A 24123-nucleotide genomic window follows, 5' to 3' on the forward strand; every position below is an offset into this window, starting at 1 on the left:
AAGGGGTCAATAGATTCTTGATTGTATAAGTACACTGTTGGGTTCCACAAGTTTAGCCAAAATGTTCCTACTTTGCTTGAAGAGCAATGCTGCAGATGTAAATTCAAAAGAAACAAACTGGTGTTTCGGTGTAAATGGTAGCTTGACTCTTGTTTGGTACAAATTGTTTTTATGGGTGATTTTAATATTCATCTTTGTGTGGATAACTGTAAGATTGTTGATTTACATGGCCCCCCGCACGCTGTATCCCCTCATTTTGAACACTCAATTAAGGGTGAAGCCCTCGGAGAGCTTCTTCAATCAGCGGATCTGTATGAGCCCTGTCTTTTACCCAAGAGTCAACGGGTTGCGACGTTTGAAGCGGGGGATAGTGAATCAATTATCGATTATATTTTTTTATTTCCTTAGGTCTTTGGGTATTTTGTTTTCCGGTCCCCATTTAGTGATCATAACCCTGTAATTCTAGTTATAGATAAGGGTTTTTGTCCCAAGGAAGTAACCCTGGCCCTACCTCCACCTGTTACGTTAGTTTCCTGTGATCATGGAAGGAAATTAAAATGGGCCAAAGTAGTCCCAGAGGATTTTATGGAAAACTTACTGGTAAACAACAGTCTTGCGTTTGGGAAATGTCTGGACCCCTCCTCTACGGGGGGGAGAAATGATTTCTGCTTATGACTCCATCTGTTCCCAGGTTGCTTCTGACCTTACTATTACCAGCAAACCGCGCCCATTACAGGGGAAAAAGTGGTTTGATTCCAGCTGTTCTAGGGCCCATCAAACCTTGTTAATTGCGTTGAAAAACTAACCTCGGGATAAGGCCCTAATCTCTAACCTAAGGAAAAAGTATAAACTAACTACTCCGAGGCGCAAAAACGAACTTAAGAAAGAGGCCTGGGAAGCCCTAATCTCGGTAGAGGTCCTCAAGGATAGTGCCAAGTTTTGGAACATTGTGAATAGCCCACTCCTAACAGGAGAAGAAAATGCCCCATTGGATATAAATATCCCAGAGGAGGAGTGGCTGGCGCACTTTGAACAAATTTATGCTAGTAATATAACCTTGGTCAACCCTGAGGCCTCTGAAACATCGTCCATCATTAACCACCTAACTTTTGATAAACATGAAGTTTGTAAGGCTATAAAAGATTCGGCCTCAAATAAAGCCCCAGGACCAGACGGTGTCCCTTTGGATCTTTACAAAGGTGACACCGAGCTCTGGAGTATCATCTTAACCAACGTTTTTAATGCTAGTGTGGTGAATGGGTTCCCGGAGTCCTGGTCCAAATCGATCATCGTACCGGTTTTTAAGAAGGGAGAGAGGGGGGACCCGAGATGTTACCGGCCCATCTCGCTAATTGACTCAGCGGTGAAAATCCTGGGTAAAGTGATTTTGCACAAAATTTCAGACTGGGTATCGGAGAGGGGGATTTTATCAGAGGCCCAATATGGTTTTAGATCTGGTAGAGCCACCATGGACCAATGTCTTAACTTGTACATGCTAATCAACAAGTACACTAAATCAATTAAAGGTCCCATTTATTTGGCTTTTATGGATCTGTCCACAGCTTTTGATCTGGTTAACAGATCAAAGCTGTGGACGATCCTATTGGAAATGGGGATTGATCCCTGCTTAGTCCTTTTTCTTGCGGACTTGCACCAAGACCTACATGCTGCTATAAGGGTATCTCATGGGGGGAAATGCACACAACACTTTAAATCATCTAGAGGGGTTCGCCAGGGTTGCATTCTTGCCCCCATACTTTTTACTTTATATATCAATAGATTAGATATTACCCTAGGTAAGGCCTGCCTGGACACTCCGCGTATAGGGAACAGTGGTCTACCTGTTCTCCTGTACGCGGATGATTCCGTGGTAATGGCCCGTACCCCTCTGGGTTTGCAGCGACTACTGAACTCCTTTGGGGAGTTCATGAACTCTTTGGACTTAGTGGTAAATAGCACTAAGTCACATGTTATGTCCCTGGGTATGTGTAAAAACAGAGGAAAAACCTTTTATTGTAATGGAGTTGAGGTTACAAAAGTAAAGGTATTTACATACCTGGGGGTCCTGTTTGATGATAAGTGTTCATGGACTCCCCAGCTTTTAGCTAAGAAGAATAGTGTAGGTAGAGCCTCCTCAGCTATACTAAGTTTTGCTCGACGGTTGGGTGGCACGCCATGTGAGGCAATTCTTGCCATCTACAGGGCGAAATGTCTGGCCTTAGCGACCTACGGAGCTGCCATCTGGGGGTACAAAAAAGCGGAGGGCGTACAAACCGTAGAAAATAAATTTTTCCGCTCTATCCTCTCCGTTCCCCAGTCCTCCCCGACCTTTTCAATACATCAAGAATTGGGAATGGACTATGTTTCTGACCGTATTAGTCTGGCCCCTCTGGTATTCTGGTTGAAAATATGTCTGAACCCTGAACTCTCCCTGAATCAACTGATTTTAAAAGACTGTATGGGTCTAGATAGAGCTCTAGATATTCCGTGGCTCCTGTATATTAAGAAAACATTTTACAATCTAGGGCGCCCTGAGCTCTATGACAACCCAGAAACAATTGCTAAGGGGGATGTTAAGCAGATCAAAGCCCAATTCTTGATTTTAAGGTCATTAGAGCGGGAGGGGGAGGAACTCAATAAAGTATCAGTAAGGGCCCATTTTTTATTAATAACTTCCCCCCAGACTGAGCCTTATCTCAAGATAGTCTCGAATCATTTTCACCGCTGGTTGCTGACAAGATTCCGTTTTAACCTAATACATTTTAATTTAGGTAGTTTTCAAGGTTGGTGCAAGCCAGAAGATGCTGCTTTGTGTAATTGCGACGACAGTTCAACTCAAGACACTGCGCACTTTATCCTATTATGTAACCATTACTCAGCAATTAGAAAAAAGTATATTTTACCTTTGTTACAAGGGAGAGGTTTTTATCAAGTAAAACCAGCACTGATGCACCTTCAATTACTTGACTCCCCATGGACCATTTTTAATATTGCTAACTTTTTGGTAACTGCGGTAAGGAAAAGGAAAAAACTTGATGCTCAGTTTGTATTCTGTCGCTAGGGGCACATTTATTGGCTTGGTCGACCCCTATGTGAACTATTTTATACTGTATTTTGTAATGTTTTTATGTGTATGAATTACTGTGATGTACTTTTATGATTTTAATTAATCGATTAAAGTGGTTATGACTGACTGACTGACTCTTGTTTACTATTTTTGGGTTCCAAGCATGCTTCCAAGTAGCTCCTTTGCAGACCCAGATTTAAGGTGTTAGTTCCATCTTAGGCTGCATTGTATATCCTTTTTTGATGGCGTTGGCACATAATTTTCAAGTGGTATACATGCTATACTATTCATCTATTTAGTTCCCATGAATATTAGTGAGGATGCCATGAAGAAGAATGAAAGGTTACTTGTAACGCCAGCTCTCCCTCCTGGGTATCGTCAATACACTCAGTAGAAAGAGTGGAATGGAAGTATAGTTATTGGTTTATAGGTCATATGTTCTTCAATAGCCCGTTAAAATGGACTAAGATATCGACTACAACTGTGCTGCACTCTGGAGCTGTGAAACACCTTGGCTGCTTTTAAACAATGTGGTTTCCCTGTTTTAGGATGAACTCAAATGAAAAATATGGCATAATATTGGACTGTATTCTTAAGGCACAAACTCACCATATGGTGTGCTTAAAGGCTTAGTAAACAGTACAAAAGGAACATTTTTTTTTTTTTTAAATATGTTTATTAACATTTTATATCACTCAATAGCATTACAAACAAGAGCCGGCGCTTACACAGAACATTCTAAGGCACAGCTTCCTTTGTACTATCATGCCCACTGTTACCCAATGGTATACTAACTGAATTATCGCTCCCCCTGCAAACCTTGCGGAGTCGTCCCTTGTAGTTCCACCATCCAATGTCCATATGCTGGCAGATTGTAAGCATATAAGTCGCAGAGACTCCACTCAAAAGCTCCGTTGTGTAAGCGATACAATTAATCCAAAATCTAACACCTGCCCCTTGTTACAACCCCTCCCCCCTCCCTCCACCCCCTACCCGCAACCCCTCTGGCATGACTTATTGGCTGGATACTTATCAAGGCACTCAATTCTTTTAATCTACACCATAGTCTTTCCCAACACAGGACCACTGACAACCCTTGTGTGGTAGTGTCTTGCCCCTTAGCACTCTTCTAACCAGACTCAGGGGAGGGCAGGCCCTGCGCTTCCTCCGTTTCAGAGGTCGCATCCATGTCAGCGTCGGCGGTCCTCAGAAGTTCCGCCAATGCACCCCAGGCACGGGCTGATTCCAACGCCCTATCGCTATGAGCACGGGTGGCCGACTGCACCCGAATGACCGCTTCACAATCTGCCCACCGAGTAAACTCCGCCCTCCACTTCTGCAACCTCGGCCCCCGCTGCGCCTTCCAATTAGCAGTAATTTCCCGCTTGGCCAGAACCAGCCCTAAGTCTATAAATTTACTGGTTATTTTAGTCTTGGAAGTGTGGGGTAACCAGTGCAACAAGCACGGACTCATGCCAAATTCGATCTCCCTGTCCGTAATAGTGCAGAGTAACGACCACACTTCCCACCAGTAAGCCCTAATCTGAGGGCAGCTCCACAGCATATGGCAGAGGTCAGCTCCCTCTACTCGACATCGGGGACAGGGCGCCGTGAGTGTGTGAAAGTAGCGTTGAACCTTGACTGGAGTAAGATAAGCCCGGTGTAAAATAAAAAATTGGATCTGTTGGAAACTAGCATTTCTAGAACATTTCCAGGGGCGCTCGAGCAAGTCAGCCCATACTTTATCAGGTATGTCCCTTTCGATATCCTCCTCCCAGCGCTGTTTCAACCTGTCGAGGGGGGCCAGCCTTTTCGCAAGTCATTCGCCGATATAAGCATGTGACAGCTTTAATGGTACCCGCCGCCAGCACCACATATTGGCAAGCCATGGATGTCCACGCTTCCACCGACGCTGAATAGCAGACACCAAGGCCGCATGGAGCAGGTAGTCCCCTCGTGGCAGACCAAAACGCTCACAAATGGATTCATATGGCAACAGTACATTGTCTTCATACAGATCCCCCACTGTTGTCAGTTCCGCATCGCACCACCCCGTCACCGCCGAACAGTTGCCCCCATGCGGCAGCTGTTGGCACATTAATAGTGGTATCTCTGGCGCATATGGACGGGCGATCCGTGCCCTCCGCTGACTCCTATTCCAACATAACCGAAAGGTCTGCACTTCAGCAGATAGATCCCCAAGACGGAGCGGTTGTTGTAAAACAATCCTGGGTAGTATGTAGGCGGGAATCTGCCCTCCCGCGCAATCTCCTATTCCTCGGAACTCTCGAGCCACCGCCTGGGTCAACCACTGCAGCTGAGCAGCTAAGTAATAGGACTCCAGATCTGGAACCGCCAATCCGCCCTCTCCCTGCGGTCTCATCAACTTATGCAAGGCTACCCGACGTCGGCCAGCATTCCATAGGAACCCCGTGATCATCTGTTGGAGCCTTTTAAACATCGACACCGGGACCCAAACTGGAAGCGTCCTGAAATAATACAACAACCTGGGGAGTGCCACCATCTTGAGGAGTGCCACCCTTCCCATCAGGGACAGTGGCAGTGACTGCCAGAAGTCCATACTGCCTCGAAGACCGCGCACCGCCCTGCCAATATTGCCCTCCACTAAGTCGTTGCGGTCATGGTAGATGCCCGTCCCCAAATATACTATACAGGTGTATTCCCATTGTACCTCCTCCGCAGTTCGGGGGCCCCCCGCTACCTTGGAGGCGGGAAAGAGGCACGATTTGGACCAATTCACCTTTAGGCCTGCTAAGTCCTCGAGACAACTAAGCAGTCTCTTAGCTCCCACCAGGTCCCCCCGGGTATTATTTAAAAACAGGAGGAGGTCATCCGCATATAGGGCTATGTAGTGGGTATCGTCATTCACCCGGAGACCCCTGAACCAGCTCCCCGTTCGAGCCTGAGCCGCCAATGGCTCTATGGCCAGTGCGAACAGCAGCGGTGACAAAGGGCACCCCTGGCGCGTCCCCCTGCCCACCGCACAGGGGGAGGATATCAGACCTCCCGTTTTAGTGCGGGCCGTGGAATCCCTGTACAACAACGCCGTCCAGGCCACGAAGCGATCCCCCAGCCCAAAGGCACGCAGGACCTGAAATAAATACGGCCATTACAGGCTGTCAAAGGCTTTTTGTATATCGACCGAGAAAACGGCAGCAGTTTGCGATTTGGTCGACTCAGCCTCCAATACACGGAGCAGGCGTCGGACGTTGCCGGCCGTATTTCGTTTGGGTATAAACCCTGCCTGGTCTCTGTGAACCTGCCGAGTCATATACAGCAGGAGCCGAGAGGCCAATATCCGACTCAAGATCTTAGTCGGTGGTGAGCATAGCCAGTGGACGGTAAGCAGTCACATCAGAGGGGGATTTCCCTGGTTTCAGCAACGGCACGATGAACGCCTCCCGCATCGTGGCAGGAAGCCTACCCACTCCCCACGACTTATTATGGAGGGTCACCAGCGTAGGCGCCAAGACTTCAACATAAGCTGCGTAGCATTCGATCGGGAGCCCATCTACCCCAGGGGACTTCTTCCGCGCCATGTGTTTGATTGCACTCCGGACTTCCCCCAGCGTGACGTCCTGACCCAGCAAGTCCGCCTCCCCCTTGCCAAGGGCCGGTAAGTCCCCTCCAGCCAAGAATCCCCCCAATCGATCTTCGTCTAAGTCTACTCTACTGGCATAAAGTTTCTCGTAATATCCAGCAAAGATAGTATTAATGCCCTGTTGGGTGTAACACATCTCCCCCGTTGGGGCAGTTAGCGCCAATACAGGGACCGACTGCTTCAAGGGATTCGCAAGCCACGCCAACAACGCACCGGATTTGTCGCGCTCCGCATGAGCTCTAGTCAGATATCGCTTATGGTCGTAACATCGTAGCTTCTCAACCCCCACTGCCACTGCCTCACGGGCCTCCAACAGGTCCCCCTGCCCTTCCGGGCGCCCTGGGCGAGCACGCTCCAGGATGCGCAGACGCTGGTCCACGGCTTCTATGTCCTGAAGTAGGACCCTCTGTACTCCAATCTTATGTCCCACTCTACCTCTAACGAAGAGGCAGTACCCACATTCTCGTGAAAGTACTGGGTTACCCCTTTTCCAATTGCTTCGTGGAAGACCGGGTCCTCCAACAGCTCCGGGTTGAGCCGCCACGCAGGGGCCGCGGGACCCAGCACAACAGCAATAACAGGGGGTTATAATCCGAATGCGTTCTGGTCAAATATTCACTGTGCTGAACCGCCATGTGAATATCGGGGGAGCAAAGTATTGCGTCTAACCGCACGTGCAATTCGTGAAGCGAGGAACAGTGTAGGTTTTGAGGTTACATTTAACATGCCTTTTTCCTTTTAAAAGGCAGAAAATGGTGTTCGTCTAACTATTCTGCTGTGTGTTATTTAGCCAGTTTTTGGTTTGTTGATATTTATTTCATAACAAACTGTAATTAGAGAGATTTGTCCGTTAGTGTTCCCTGTCCATGATGGTGTATTGTGTAGGGTCAAACTTTCAGTAGCAGTATACCACTCAGATCATTCAGCAAAATTATTTGCACAGGCATGTGTTCCTGCTCAGGTGGCTCACTGTCATATTGTTGTACTTCTGCTGGAGTGCTATTCATCAAAAGGGAATTCCTTTTCAATAGAAGTAACTTCCACATTCATGTCCATGCCATGACGCAAGTAATGTTGGTGGTGCTCTACATAAATGGCCTATCTCCATGGAATGGGACCTTCTAATGGAAGCATTTAAATCACTTGAGCCTACACCTGTCCCCACAGCCCAAGAGGAGTAGTTATAAACAATAGACCAGTCCCTGCCCACGCAAAATAAAACTACCCAAAGCCTAGTGCTGTAGCGCATCAGTGCCACATAAACATGGGCTGCCCTCACAAGAGATACTGGGGGTAATATGGCGGAGTTATATGACAATAACATGTAACCGGGGTGGTCCAGTAGGGGTGGAAAATTGGGAAGGGTGGGAGGGGTAGTTAAATAGGTTTTAGGAATAATGTTAATAAACTTGCATATGTACCAAGACAACCTGCTGCAATTACAGTCGAATTATCTCTTCAATGTACAATACTTTACAAGATTGCATTGCTTAGCGAATCAAAGTCTTTACCAAAGTTTAAATTTAATTTTACTGCATACCACTGTAATATATACTTCATGGACTTAAGTTTGCATAAGATATAATGTGTGTATAATATACAAAACCTGAAAAACCCAATAAAGTTTTTTTTTTTTATTTTTTTTTTTTAAATGGTTGGTGGTGCTCAGCTCTTTACCTGCACTCCTAGTTACAGAGACTCAGTACTGGTTCTATCTGGTAAAGGGGTATATCATGACTGTGGCACCTCCCTGTCCCTGTAATCTGAGGATGGAGTATGTAATGTCTTTTTGTATTTTTGTGTAGCATGCTGTAGAATGCGTGAGCAGTTGAAGGTGGGTTGTCTTGTTAGAAAGTTATGGTCCTTGTATAGCCTTTGAACCCCTAGCTCCTGTCCCCTTGCTACGCTTGTCCTGCAGTGCTCACTCGTAATCCGCCTTCCTGAACAGGCCACTGTAGCCAGGTTGTGTGTTTATCTTGCATGAGCAAAGTCCCAATGGAATGAGAAGGAATTGCTTCTCTAGATCAGGTCATTCTGGAAAGGGCAGCATGCAGCCTGCAAAGCAGCATCACCTTAAAACCGACTGCTAACAAAGACATCGGTCTCTGATTGCCTGGAGGGCTCTCTGAGTGAGATCCCTCCTGTTGCTGGTCAATATTTGCCATTCCTATAGATTCCTATAGAATCCAAAACCCTGAAGATTTTATGGGATGTTTGCCTACAGACTGATTTGTACTTGGTGGAAGATGAACTTGAACCAGCTTGCTCCTACTGTTACAGGAGTTTTGAGAGGCTGGGTGGGCTAAGCTTAACTGTTTCTAGTTGTGTATCTGTGAATTCAGCCCAATAATCCTGTTTACTGTTTACCTCAAGTACTCTCACATCTGGATGGTGGAAACACCCTCCTCCATGGCCTCCCTGACTCCACACTGCCTTCTCACTCACACGCCCTCCCTCCTTCCCAACCCCACTAATATCCTTCCAATTTTCCTAAGGGCATTCTACATGTCGCCGTAAATTTCATCCATTGGTTGAAGGAATATGACCACATCACCCCCATCCCTATGACACTCAACTGACTTGCTTATCCTGCACCATCTTCAAAATCAGCTGCATCATTTACAAAGCCATGTCACCACCAGACTGCTCCAATTTAGTTAGAAGACTCTTCTTTAAAGAACACTATATCATAATGCAGTAACACAGTACTCTTTTGCTTCCCGAACCCAGCTATCTCTTAGGTCATTTGTTGACTGTATCTTTGCCTTTTACCATGTAAAGTGCTCCACTGCCCTTTGTCTGTATTCGCATTATACAGATACAGATACATACCAGCTACAGGAGGGATTAAAACACAAAAAAGGAAGACTGTCTGTTCTCCCTTAGTCGGGCCAGGCTTGAATGTGGGTAAAAAGGTACTTTAGATGTGCTGTGAAGGATATACACAACCCTGTTTAAGGACAACCTACCTTAAATCAGCTCAAGAATCCCTAGCTCTCAGGCACTTCATGTGATGTCGTGAGGGCCACCTACTAATTGAAGTGTTGCTCAACACCAGTTCCTGATCTCACTGGATTGCCCAAAACCTAGAATGAGAAACAACTACTCCGTTTGCCTTCTCCAATTATCTAAAGTGAGGAACTTAAGAGAGTGAACCACTGAAGCTGTGCAGCTCGCTTGAGGACATCCTTCATCATCCAAAGCTCATCTTCCCCTTTTGCAATGCTGTAAACCTTGCCTCCCTCTCCATGTCCCTTATAGGTGCTAAACATACAAACAAGAATAACAGGACCACATATCTAGGAGAGACAGATTTGCCCACATCACTGTTGAACACAACCTACTATTAGGCTAAAGAGGTCATTCCCTAAGCAGTTAAAACTTTAGTATGAATTAGTTAGTGTCTTGTGACTTTTATCAAACATTCTAGCTTTCCTTAGACATTATATTTTCTTCATCATTTTATTGGTCATGTTATTTGAGCTTGTATGCCACCCCACCAAGCAAGAGTAATCCTTTAATGCCTACTGCTGCTCACTGAGAGTTAAAACCTAAAAACTTTGCCATTGGTAAGCTCCCAGTAGTAACTGCATCTGCAGACTTCAGAGTTAACAGGCACTACTTGTTACAAGAATCAGTAGCCATAGAGTTCCCTATGCCCAAAAGAATTGGGTGGGCAACTTATGTTAAAGCTAACGTTTCTCACTGTCTCTGTACAAAGTCTGACCTTTAATCTTTAAGAATATTCTTTTGTAGTTTTTAGACCTGAATTCTGTGCATTTTGTAAAGAAATTTGCGTAAATGAGTGAAAGTTTAAGTTAACAATTTTTAATTCTGCATAGTGTATAGGATGAACTGCTGGAAGTGGTGGATATGTGATTGCATCATTAGTGGAAATGAATTGGAAGTATATTTGCTTACTGGCTCAACTCCAGTGATTACTGCAAGAGTATGCTGTGAAATGCTGAATTTCACATTGGCCACTTCATTTTCATGACTAGATAATTATTTTGTACCTTTTCCATCATGGATTGTTCATTTTATTGACTAATTAAGAATTGATGAGTTGCTTTAAAATATAACTGTTCGAAAATTTATTTTTAGACCAGTTGATGCGACAGACGTTCTCTCCCTTTGGGCAAATCCTGGAAATCAGAGTCTTTCCAGAGAAAGGATACTCATTTGTCAGGTAAGATGGTTGAGGGCTACAACTTTATAATTTTATTAACTTTCATTGCATCCATATTTTGAATGATGTATGGAACAGAACCTGAAGTGGGTATTGAATAATTAATGAACACTGTCATGCACACACAGTCCATTCACTGACTAAAGGTAGATGGGCTACTTGTATTAATGTAACCTCAAAATTCACACTGTTCCTTTTGTATCATTTTCTAAGCCTCTTAGCTCATCATATGGCAAGTTTGTTCCTGAAGAATACAGTACAATATTATACCTTATTTCTCAATTGTGTTGATGCTTGCACTTTGTTTTTCAGGTTTTCAACCCATGAAAGTGCTGCTCATGCCATCGTGTCTGTGAATGGAACCACAATTGAGGGGCATATGGTGAAATGTTACTGGGGAAAAGAATCCCCAGATATGACTAAAAGCTTTGCACCGGTAATTCTTATTTGAAGTATTGAACGAAGCTGCATAATTTCCAGATCCATCTGTCTTTCCACGAAGGGAACCAGATTGATGTGGTCTTCATTATTGTTGCCATGACCTAATTGTTACTGTTGCCTAACAGAAATTAAGAAGCATTTCATGTTAAAGTTGTTTTTGTAAAGAAAGAAACAAATAAGTGACGAGCGCTTCAGCACCCCGTATAGAGTTAGTAATCCTATATAAATGCTGTAGTCAATCGGGTTATTATTTTTTCTCAGGACACGCAGTAATTACTATTGGCTGAGACGAATTCAAACATTCCATACAACGGGTTTTGGGTTGTGCACTGTTTTAAATAGCCACTAGATCTTCTCAATTGTTTTACAAATTATTCAGTTGACCAGGTAGGTGAAAGCATGATAAAGTGTGGCCTGGGAGATGGGGGTGGGGGGTACCACGGCAAAATCCCTTCTTGTATCCTCACATGGCTAATTTTCTTGAACATTTTACACATCCCTCACAGTATTTTCCTTCCCTGCCAACTTGGAGAATTTGATTAATGGGACATTCTTTTAACCGTACTTGCCCACATATTTTGTCCTCATTTTTTCCTTCTAGCTAGGTATAGTCATTGTGTTCACTTGGTGGTACTTATAGAGCATTTGTGGGCACAATCTGGTACCCATGACTCATGGATTCACGTGTACACTGTTTAACCTGGTTATTAGTTTATTGTGCATTGTGATGATCTCTACTGAATCTGGCGCAAGGAGGCATTCGTATCAGGGTGAAGGGTCAACTCAAAAATTTTGAATAGATGCTTTGCCAGAGAGAGACTCTTTACCGCGTAGGATGATTACTTTAGTCTGCTTCAAAATCAGAAACTACACATGTAAAAAACAATAAAAAATAAATTTTCATCGTGCCAGATCGTAGTTTCTTCCAGACTGTTGCAAGTTATTCCTGGTGTTTTAGGACCAGCTGGTTCTTATTTCAAATTTGAGACTCCTTTGCAGGAAATTGGCTAGAGACTTTTATAACTCTTAATATATTTTCAGAACTGGTATTTAACAGATTTCTCCACTCCAAAATCTCAGTCAGATTAAATGAGAGATCTGTATCCTATTTGGTTTCTTAACTGTTACTGATCTGGAATCTGGGGAAAACAGTGTTACTACTTATAGTTTATAGATTTAGTTCTGCTCCAGTTAAACTACATGGCATCATTCTATTCCACTGAACTACCTCTGAGATGATTGAGAAAATGGGCAGTTCCGTCAACATATTATGGCAGTGCTCAAAATTCAATAGATAATTGGAAGTTGTTTTGAAATTCAGTTCTGAATGAACAGATAAGATTACTCTGAGATCCATAACGTTTGCACAGTGAACTTTTTGCTAATTGCAAATGGACTAGAAACTGAAAAGTGATGAGAAGATAATCCATTAAATCTAGTTCCTGCTAAAGGTGTTATCCTCACATTGGACTCGAGCACATCCCCTGGAGTTGTGGGAATGTTAAATAAGCTTCATAGAAAACACTTTTTCCTAATATCCTCTCTCTCTCCACCAACTAAAAAAGAACATCGAAAAAATCAAGTTTACGTGGATATATCTAACAGCAGATTCCCCACCTTCATAATATCTCAGGGCCCCTCACTGTATCTAGAGATTTTTGTATCATTTTTCCCAGGCCAAGTTATGTGGCATTGTGTGGCTTTGCACTGCCCTTGGAAGTGATGGAGAGTAACCACATATAATAGCCATCTGTCCACACTCTTTGCTCTTTCTGTTCTCATCCTTTGACAAAGATCCGGAATTCCATTCCCAACTCTTTCAGACTTCAGACGACTTCTAAATTGCTAATAGTATGCTAGGAAACATTGTCCCTATCGAAAACAGGATTAAATCAATGGCGAGATTGCAGAAAGCAACTGTTGCCATGGATCCGCATAAGATCGGTTTGTGGTGCTCTGGTTCCGGCCATGATTCTAAGTTGTACGACAACTATGTCTTTGTGCACCCAAAGGTGATTCCAGGAGTAAGAGGCAAAGTTCTGTCAACTTTAAAGCACAGATTTTGCTCCAAGCCCCAGGTGCAGTTCCGACCTTGAGGCGGCTGATGTTTAAACATAAGAGAAAGTGGGCCAAGTAGAACTCGCCTCCATCCTGCCACTTGAAGTCTATTTGGAAGGCTTGATATGTTTTGATAGAGAACACTCCTCTGCTGTTGCTCGAATCTGACCTGCTCCTGGCACTCCCTGAATTTCCTAGGCTTTTGCCAACCCTGCAATTGATAGCGCTCTTCAAAGATGATTTGCTGCACATCTTCAGTGCAGTTCCAACTACCTCTGGTACGCCTTTGGGGGCAGCAAGGGCCTACAGTTGGGAGATTCCAATGCTCACCTTGGTTTAGGTTCATACAGTTCTGAACACTAGAGATTGGATGTTGTCTTTGAACTTGCAGGTTATCTATTTTCATGCACCCATTCTGCAGTACCACTGGCGTTACCTGCAGTTCAATATGAGCTAAGAACACTTTGAATTTACTGTGCTCGCTTTGTGCCTTACCTCTGCCACTTGGTGTTGATGAAAATGACAGTGGTGGTCGCTCTCCATCTTGAGAGGTCGAGCATCAATTTATCTTCATACCTCGATAACTGACTGCTACTGTCTGGCTCACTGCAGTCAGTCGTCGCCTCTGGGCAACCGGTAACCTCCTAACATCTTGGGGTTTTCCTTCAACAAGCCGATGTCATACCTATGCTGAATGATTCCCTTCATTGGGGCTGTTTGGGACACTGTGGACTTCAAGGCTTTTCTACTGCAATTCTGGAACTTTCAGGATGTGAACTCAATGTTTCGGGCTGAATCCTGGGTCTTGGTAAAGACTGCTCTGAGGCTTCTTAGACTCCTAACTTTGTTCACCCTCCTCATTCCAAATGCCAGATGGCATATGTGAGCCCCGCAGTGGATGTCAGGTTTCAGTGTGCCCAGCATCAGAGCGGCCTCTCCATCTCCATCTAGCTCTAGTAAGAGACTGCTCAGGATCACCTGTAGTGGCAAACACCAGCCTGACCTACAACAGACCACTTTCACTTCCCCAACTAGACTTCACAGTTGTGACAGGTGTGCTACTGCTGGGTTGCAGAGGTCAACTGGAAGAAGTGGAGATCTCGCAGATGTTCTTTTGTTTATTCTTTTATTAGCACAGCAAGGACTTGCGGTGGGCATGTCCAAAGAATATTTATCTACCCTTCTGGCCCTTCTGTTTGCCAGATCATTCACTGTTTGTCTTCGCTTGTCATGCATTTCTTTAAAGATGCGATGCAGGTTTCCTCCCAATTTGATTGATGCCGCAATGGGACCTGAACTTGGCCTTGATGTTTACCTGCATGTACTTCAATCTAGTTCATATATCGCTGTTCTTCACCACTTTTGACTTTAAAGATCCTCTTCCTCATTGCGATTTCATCAGCACGTCAAGTGAGTGAACTACAGGTTCCTTCAGCGCAATGGCCCTACACCACCGTATTTCCTACCAAAGGTTGTGACTTTGCCTTAAATCAATAATCCCAAATACTCTTTTGTGGTAGTGTGGGTGAGCAGTTTAGCCTTATCAGAAGGTAGTGTTAATGCATTTGTTGAACACACAGAGTCAATAAATGAGACACCCTCAAGAAGAAACTTGAGATCAATTTAGAAAAAATTACACTTATTTTTAGATATATTTCAACACCAAGAACTACGTAATTGGCGAAGTACTTTTCAATGTTATTAGTTTGACAGTTTTTAGCATTGTTAGCAAACAATGCATCTTGATGCGGTGTAGGAAGCTGTCTCTTTATATGATGTATCATAATAAGGTTTATCGTTCAAAGATTTCAGGGGTTCCCTTTTGAGTGGACAGGGGCTTGCTCAGGAATGTTCAAAAGAGGACCGCTCACCCCATAAATCATTCATCTTGTGCGAACAAGAGTAACAGAAAGATGTGCTCCTGCATTTCTGTAATTTTTCCTGAGACCCTAGGAAGCTACCCTTACCTTGTGCTCTCTGCCTTATCTATTCCAAACACCATTCCAGGCAATCCTTCACCAAAGAACCCCTTGGCCTCACCTGACTTTGTAGGTATCAAGAACGGAGCCAGGTGTGTGCACACATGCATGTAACAAAGTCAGTAGTTCATTGTACCAAAAGTTCGTTGTAGCAAGAGTTCAATTTTTCAGTTGATTTTTACCCTCAATGCCTGTGTTTCTGATGGGTCACACCACACGTTCATTGACATCATTCTGTCTATTTCTTGCTTCTCAGTCTTTCTCTTCTAGAATTCTCTAATGCATTCGAGCCATTTCATGCTCTGTTGGTGGCAATATCATAGCGGGTGAAGTACATAAACCCTCACCAGCAGAGCTGCTGTGACAACGAACAGCAACATTACAGCAGGCACAATCCTATGATGACGGTTACAGAGATGCCTATAATCAATATAACCTCCTTTTTTTATCCACCCTGTGGGCAGCCAAGACTATAACCACAGAAAATACCAGCCCTCGATGTTTACCTAATCCCTCTTTCTGACAACCACCACAGCTCCCTTTATTCTGTTTACATCGGTCACTGCGTCTCTGTACTTTTTATCCAGGGACATACCTATGGAAGACCGTTCTAAAATGCTTTGTCTTGTTTCCAATATAGCTGTACCTGTCTTGTAGTGGTGCACAAAGCTCCCCAGATTCAGAGGCTCGTGAGCCATTGTAAGTCACACCACTGTGATGATGGGCTTAGGGTAGCCTCAAGAGCATGTTCCCTCCCAGTCACTGGATATCACTTATACACTCTTTCGCACACAAAATACATGCCTCCGTGCACTTGGGTGTCCATCACATGATGATGTTTAGCAGGAAGATCTACCCCCTCTGTCAAGTCATGACAGAAGCTTCTAAACCATTAGTAGTCTCTCCAGCTAATTTTCAGGTTGGTCACGGTTACGGAGGGAAAAGCATTTGAGTATCCAGCCACCCAGATAGGGAACTCCAGGAGACTAGAAATTATTTGTGGCGGCATAGCACTGTAACTTTGGGCCTCAACAAGGGATCATATATGTACCCATCAGGAGCCACTATCACGGGATCCGGTTCCAATCTTAAACTGTGTGGTTGAGTATCTGCAGCCCAGTCACACGGGTGCAATTACTACCCTTCAACTCCTTCCCCTTCATTTCCCAGTTCCCTTTAATGACCTCAAACTCCAGCAGGTTAAGACACTTATCTTCCTCCAAGTTACCCAAGCGCTGGGCACCGGGATTGTTTCCCCCCGAGTATTGCAAAAAGCACAATGGGAGCTTCTCCTGTTTAGTGTTTTCCCTGGAGAAGGGAGACAATTGGACATGACCATTGGACATCATTGGGCTAAATATTGGACATTAGGGTGCAACAGGGCTGTCACTCTTTTAACCTATTAACTGCACGTCCAGGTGAAGTCAGGTCCGTGGCACACATCTTCTTCCACATACACTCCTACATCTATGGGAGTGGCGTACAGCCCTATAGCATCCCCTCGATGCCAATACGATATCCTCAAATCCAACAGTGCTCAGATTCCAAGCCTTAACAGGCTGCAAATGGACCTTGATCAAGCGATGTGTGCAATGCTCACCTCTGCAGCAAGGGGGTAGCACAGACCTCAAACCCCAGGCAATACATTACTGCCAACTCATCTGTGGTTGTACAATACACTAAATTAGATTATATTTAAGAACTCCATTCTCGCAGTGTTTGTTAAATAAGCAAATTCTATACAGTGTTCAGTCTCACTACATCAAACATCTGTGGTGTAAATTTGCAATTTATTTGTGATTATCTGCTTCTTTTCCTGGCCTATTTTCTTCTCTTTCACGTCGTCTGTAAGGTAGTTTCCCACACCTGCTTTTCAGTGTCTCCTCCAGTCTAGTTTTTCTTCGAGATTTTGTTGTCTATATGTCACCCAGTAGCATCTGGTGGTTGCGAACTCCTTTTAACGCGAGTCAGGTGAGTCCAGGTTAAACGTGCATCCACCTTGACCGCAGTGTGGGAAGTTAGTAGAACCTGCCAGAAAGGTTTGTGGTTAGTCCTGAGATTTATAATTTGAGAGCTTCCTGGACCACACCTCTGTCTGATCGGGCTCCCCCAATTACCTTTGTATCACCAACCACCACACCCAAGTATTATTTTTTTTTAAACCTATTCCACGCCTAAAAAAGGGATGTACTTTTTCTTAACCTTACAGTTATCAAGGATTTGTGTTGCAATATTCATTCAGATCGGATTTTCTAAGAATTTGCCTGAAGCAGGCAGTTGTCAGCAGTTGACTGTTGCAAGTCTTGTTTCTTCTGTTTGTGGAACAGGCATCCAGTGACCTATGTTTTCTGTGCTGAAGTTTATCTTAAGTTGCGAAGAAACAGTCCTCTGTCCATATACAGTAGTACTCTCATGGAAGGAGACCCTAGTCTTGATATTTCATATTCAGATGAGAGGGATTAGTTGCCATGGGTCCCCAGCAAGAGCCAGAAAACAACCCATCCTACTCTTTTAATAGGGTAGAATGCAAGCTTTTACATACAAATTGTGGCAGTCATTGGCGGTAGGTCTTGTTTTGAGAGTTTCTTCTATGCATATGCGCTTGTGTGTGGGATTGATATAGTGCAGACCTGCAACAAATTAGTGAAGCAACCTTCAGGAGGAGGGATTTATGTTGTACAGCTTAGTATACCAAGGTAGGAAGGTAGAAGTAGGTGGAACACTAAGACTGTCTGTCAGCAAACTATGAATACTACATCTATGATCATTGTTCCCTTGTATCCTCTTAAAGTAAGGAGGAATTGCATTCCCAGTACTCCATAAGCTCAACTGGAATTTTTGTCTGCTTTGAAAAGAAATGGATTTGAAGCGGTCATTCAGTCTGTATCGTCTGGTAGGTAGGTTGATGGATAATACTGGCAAACTGGATTTAGAAAGCCATCAGGTAGGTGGCGCCGGAAACAGCGCAGGTGTGACGTGACTGGAACCAAATAGTAGCACCCTTTTGAATTTTGCATTTTTTTCTGTGTCCTTTGAGGATCCGGAGCTGCTTTCCATAATTGTTCTTTCTATGGGGTCAAGGTTTATTCTTTGCACTGCCTGACATTATTTAGGGCATCACTACAACTATTAAACTGATAGGGATTGAGGCTCCCTGATGGCATTTTACCTGAGCATGTTTTGAACATCTCTATCTAAAAACAAATGTATACCTGTCTCAGCCCATTACCCAACATACAAGTATCTTGTGCTAATGCCGGCCTAGGCTGCACTCAGCTCTATCTTGTTATCTGAGCTTAATGCCTTCTTAACTATTGACTACCTCACAACATACTATTACTCGTGTACTTAGCTCACACACGCACACTAGTTGGTCCTGACCTTACACAACCCTAGAGATTTGCTCCCACAATCTAAATGAGTGCCTACTTAAAAGTATTTTCAGACCACATAAATTAGCAAGTTGCTAAGTTAAATATTCGTACTCAACTGTTCATTCCATGCTGAAAAAATGTGAGTTTGTTTTCTATTTGTCAAATTTTTATGGAAATGGCTGTATGATACATTAACCAGCAGTTTCTTTACTTTTATGCAGATTTTGAAATCCTTAACATTTGATTTAAATATTCATGGAAATCTTTTCTAAGAGCGCAGTGTTTTCAGAAAGGCATCTTTCTGTAGGGGTCCTGAAATCTCATTAAAAAACAGGTGACTGTTGATCAAACAGAAATATTTTTACCCACTTCCTGAACTGTCCCCAATATGAAATTTGATGCTGCTCCACTGTGACCCTGATACAGAGCTGTTATGTTGGAAAGCCTTATGTAGCAGGCATAGTTACAATTGCAGTCTTTAACCTGGATCCAATGAAGTGTTGTATGTGCAGTCAACAAATGTGCAAAGACTGCAGATCAATCTCATTGCTACATTCTCAAGAGATTGTAACATACATTGTGCCTTATCAGAAAGCACCAAATAGATGGACTTGCAGTAATTAAGTGATGAGGAAACAGACTAATTAAACATTCTGCTCCCTGGTCTAAAAAAATAAAGTCTTGGTCAAACAGGACTCAATTGGCAGAGGTCCAAGAGGGGTTAACCAGCAGGCTTCTGAATAACAGGAAGTATTCCAACCTGTCAATAATACCGCTGTTCTATCTTTATTCAGTTGACGTTTTTCAAAACTTATTGTGTGTCATTCGCATAGGAGAATGCCTTAATATTAAAAGGCCGCACCAGTTCTCCCATTGCTAGTAAAATACAATTAAAATAAATTGGGAAAATGTCTCGGCCCTTGGTATCCCATAATTCGGTGTAGAGGCTGCAGAGCTGAATAGAGACAAGGATACTGTATGTATTTGATAAAGGATTGGAACTGTTTGAGGGCAGATCCTGTCAACCCGTCTGCCGCCAGCCGGTGATTTCGAATGTCGTTTGGCTCTATCGACTGCAGCAGAGAAGTGTAATAAAAGGAGCCTTCCATGTCTGCATCTTGTCTGCTAGTTAAGTGAATCCATAGTGTATTAAACCATAGTCTCTTCTGTGGTGAGGACAGAAGCCTGCTTGTGCCCAGCCCAACAGACCATGGGCATTTGAAAGGTCAAAAGGCCATTTATCCAGATTATTTTCCATCTTTTTTGATATGGCTCGCAGGAAGGTGTTGAGAAAGTCGTTTTTCAGCAGCTTTACGTGCAGCACAGGTTTTGTTACTGGAGGAGTGATAATTCCTCTTTAGCCAGATATCTGGTACTTTTGCTAATTAAAGGCGACGACCAGAAGCATTTCGAGCTTGGTGTATGTTGTATTTCATTTCCCTAAATTAACAAGAGCTTTTATTCAACTATCAGGTCACAAAGTTGCACAAAATATGTTCCAGACTGTAGCAAGGATACCTTACTGATATTCTATGAATGTAAATTGCCATTATATACCCTAAAACAGGAACAATTAAATCTTCAGAATAAACTTCTTTCAACATTGTTATTCTTTCCAGGTGGACTACAGCCAGTGGGGACAGTGGAGCCAGATGTATGGAACTCCTCCACCCTATAGCCAGTATATGACCAATGGATGGCAAGTTCCCTCATATGGAATGTATGGACAGCCGTGGAGTCAACCAGGATTTGGAGTTGAGTAAGTTATCTTAACAGGACAGCCTTTTTTTCTCTTTCCTATAGCCAAAACTGTTGTTGTGTTCTCAGCTCTCCTTCTTCCATTCCCTGTCTAGGATGTCTTTCCCCTCTAAAAGAAGAACCTCTACCACCCCAATAGCACTGAACGCATGGACCGCTCCATTAAAATGCCTTATCCTCAACACACCTGTTTGAATCTTCATTGAATCCATTTTCTCAGTAGGGATGGATATAGTGGTAGTGTTATAGGGGTTGCCTGCTGCAGGGCTACTCAAAAGCAGTCTAGCTTCTAGACCAATAACTAGTTTACTTTGTCTTCGGATGAAAGTTCAGGCTCAAGCTGTTTAGCCTGAGTACTGTGAAGAGGAAGCTGTGGGCTCCGACAAATAATCTATAACAATCTAAGGCAGATGTGGTTCCAAAAACTGGAAAGAGTTTGCCAATCAGAACACCATTTAAATTTGTACCAGTGGTTGCAGGTGGGTCCCACTGACACTTTTTTACCATCAGACTTTTACCCAGAACAAGAGAGAGAAAAACTTAAAAGGGGGTCCGAAGGAGCAAAAGTTGCTAATGCCTCATTTAAACTTTAGACTATATTCATTTTGACAGGCATCTAACAAAACACACAAAAATTAAGGTAGAGCATATTATTCTTTTGGTGCAAGAAGTAAGCACTCAGAAACAGAACAAGGTTGCATTTATTCTCCTTATTTTGACCTACCAAAAATGAGATGCTAAGATTTATTCTTAGAATGATGCCCGTGAAGTCTGTAGATCAGTACATGGAAGTGATCCCATTTGTGATTAAGAGATCAAGCACAAGAAAGCCTATTTTTGTATATTTATTAATCAAATCTACAGGAGATATTATTTTGCCAGTGGCTGTAAAAGTGTGTTAGTTCAAGATGTTGCCCTGAGGCATAATGTCAGTGACAGGGATTTTTACAAAATGATTAGTAGCAATAGTAGGTCATCTGGGCAGATGGGCATCTATGTAAATTTTTATCTGTACGATTGGCTCGTAAAGGAAAGGAAGACCACAGTCCCTGAGTCAAGCAGTACTTATATCTCCGATAGAAGCCCAGGTAGTGAAATTAAGAGAACTGTGATTTCCAGGCTGAAATTAAAATACAAAGTTTGCACTCTTCCATTTTTGTGTTAGCCCATTCTTGCCATTTACTGTTCTTCACCAACATTTAATCTTTCATAGATTGACATCTTTGAAATATTCCTTGTTGGACTGAAACTCCTCTGTAGTAAATGTTAAACAGCAGTGGTAATAAGCACTCTGTTTAGCATGGTTCTTTGTATCGCATATCTACCTCACTCCGAGGCCCAAACTGTAGCCAATGTGGTAAAGAGGTTTTGTACTTCCCTCACCCATAGGCCTTCACAGGTCTTCCTTTTTTAGCACAAATAACGAGAATTGGGAATCCTCGAACGTTTCTTTGTTCTGCATTTATAGAAATCTTTATATTTTTCTCCCAACCTCCTGTAAGTTGTTAGTATTTGTGCACCTATTACCTTTGCCTCTATTAGCAGGAGTGATGTCTGTTTTTTTTCTTTGTTGTCCCTGGGGGACTGTTGGAGACTGGTGTATCAAATACCTGACCGACTTTCGGTTTTTCACTGTGGCTGAGAAGTCATTCACATCTAAAACAAAATTACTTCTTTAAACCCTACCAGACTTGTGGGGCAAAGATGTTCGGTGATTATGCAGAAATACAGTGTATTTACTGCCTAGACTGTTTTGTGGTAGATGGTCTATTTCCTTACCTAGACCATCTACCACAAAACTGTCATCCATGCAAACTCTTTCAATCTTGAACCTTTAAGGGTTAGGGATACAGAGAGTTGTTTGGTTTATGCTATGGTCATGTGTAGTCCTCAGCTGAGGAATGTGTGTGCAGTGCTCCAACAAAATCCACCAAGAAGAGAAAACGTGTAGAGCTTGGCTTATCCAGTATTGGGGTATCTTTCATAGATTCACATGCCTAAATCATTCCCCGTCGTCGCCATGGGAGTCCCGCGGTACAAATCTCATAGCAGTAAATAGTAAAAAACCAAAGGCCTGATGAATGCAAACATGCATTGCATAGCCTATTAGTCTCCTTTTGTAAAATAGACCAAACTAAAAAACACAACCAATCGGCTACCAGCACCCTGTAGAACCTTCCCAAGAGAGGCTGAGTCCCTCAGATTTTCACCGCACTTCGTTGTGTAAGGGAGTCTCCCTGAGCCTGGCTCAGTTTCTACAGCTTCAGATAAGTGTATATCTTATACTTTATCAGGATTATGTCGGATTCAAAAGGTTTATTCAGGCCTTGCCAGTCCTGTGGAAAGAAAAATGCTCACATTTATGATGCCCACAAAGACTGTATTTATTGCCTTTATCCGAAGCATGAAGCAAGGCACTGTAAGATTTGCCGCACTTTCCCATCTAAAACTCTAAAGGATAGAGAGAGGCGGCTTTTATTATGGCTTAATAAGAAGAATGAGGCTACTTCAGATGCGGAGACTGATACTTCCTCCATGTCTTATAAGAGGCAAAGGTCGCCAGTGGGTCAGCCTGAGGAGAAAAGGAAACAACCTAAAACCTCTCTCATGGCGAAAGAATCCCTTAATCAGGAGAAAAAATATAAAGTCTCCTCAGGGATTTCGTCCCCTCAGCCAGGCAGGACTTTCTATGAAAGCTGGAAAGTAAACTACCTTAACCCTGCCTGTTACCTCTTCAACTGTCACGACGACGAAGTGGTCTTCTAAGCCTTCAGCAATGATCACCTCGTCGACGGTGGGTCTCAAGGGATCTATTACTTCGACATTACCTTTCTCGTCGACGACACCTCCGTCGTCGAAAGCTTCAAAATCAAAGGCGTCGACGTCAACTGCGCCGTCGACGAGCCTTTCGTCGTCGAGAAAACCATCACAGACGACGGGAACATTATCATCAACGACGGCAGCGTCGACGACGACACCAGCGTTGACGACGACACCAGCGTCGTCGCCGTCAGCAATACCACCATCGACTATGAACCAGTTGACGACCAGAATTTCACCAGCAGTAATTTATACTGGTTTTTTTACGCCGGTTTTGCAGAGGGTGCTCATAGAGTTTAAAACTCCAAAGATTTCACCTTTACCGCCCAGTAATCTTCTGGACGTGGAAGATACAGATTATGAGGAGGGTGAATTTGGAGCAGCTTATAGCCCCTCACAACTAAATGTTAAATGTCAGGTGGACGACGACTATGCCGAAGAGGAACAATATTACCAACAGTATGAAGCCCCTCCTCCTCATTACCGGCAATATAGATACTTTGAGCAGCCTGTGCAACCACCTGCCCAATTTCCACCAGCATTACTATTAGACCTCCAAAGTATGCTGCAGGATTATAGAAAAAGATTTCAGCCTCAAGAACAGGAAGTTATAGTGCCACCACCACCACAGCCAGCAGTTTTACCACCACTGCCACCTTCTGTTATGCCAAATCCTAGTATCCCTATGCCTCCACAAGAGGACCCTGTTACCTCTGACGAAGAACCGGAAGAGGGTGAGATTCCTGATCCTACGACACCCGCAGATGACTGGGATGATTACGTGATACCAACACCATCACCGCCACCTCTTTGCC

The 24123-nt window shown here is 43.6% G+C and overlaps 1 protein-coding gene across 2 annotated transcripts in view; it reads left to right on the top strand.

Annotated features, from left to right (window-relative positions):
- TIAL1 (TIA1 cytotoxic granule associated RNA binding protein like 1) overlaps nucleotides 1-24123 on the top strand; it is a 574257-nt gene that overhangs the window by 519127 nt on the left and 31007 nt on the right. For both annotated transcript variants that reach the window (XM_085602861.1, XM_085602871.1), the window contains exons 9-11: nucleotides 10794-10878; nucleotides 11191-11314; nucleotides 20350-20489. In XM_085602861.1, the coding sequence (XP_085458987.1) occupies nucleotides 10794-10878; nucleotides 11191-11314; nucleotides 20350-20489 (349 nt within the window). The remainder of the gene's footprint in view (nucleotides 1-10793; nucleotides 10879-11190; nucleotides 11315-20349; nucleotides 20490-24123) is intronic.

Source organism: Triturus cristatus, chromosome 1_2 (genome assembly GCF_964204655.1).
Source record: "Triturus cristatus chromosome 1_2, aTriCri1.1, whole genome shotgun sequence".
NCBI classification, from domain to species: Eukaryota; Metazoa; Chordata; class Amphibia; order Caudata; family Salamandridae; genus Triturus; species Triturus cristatus.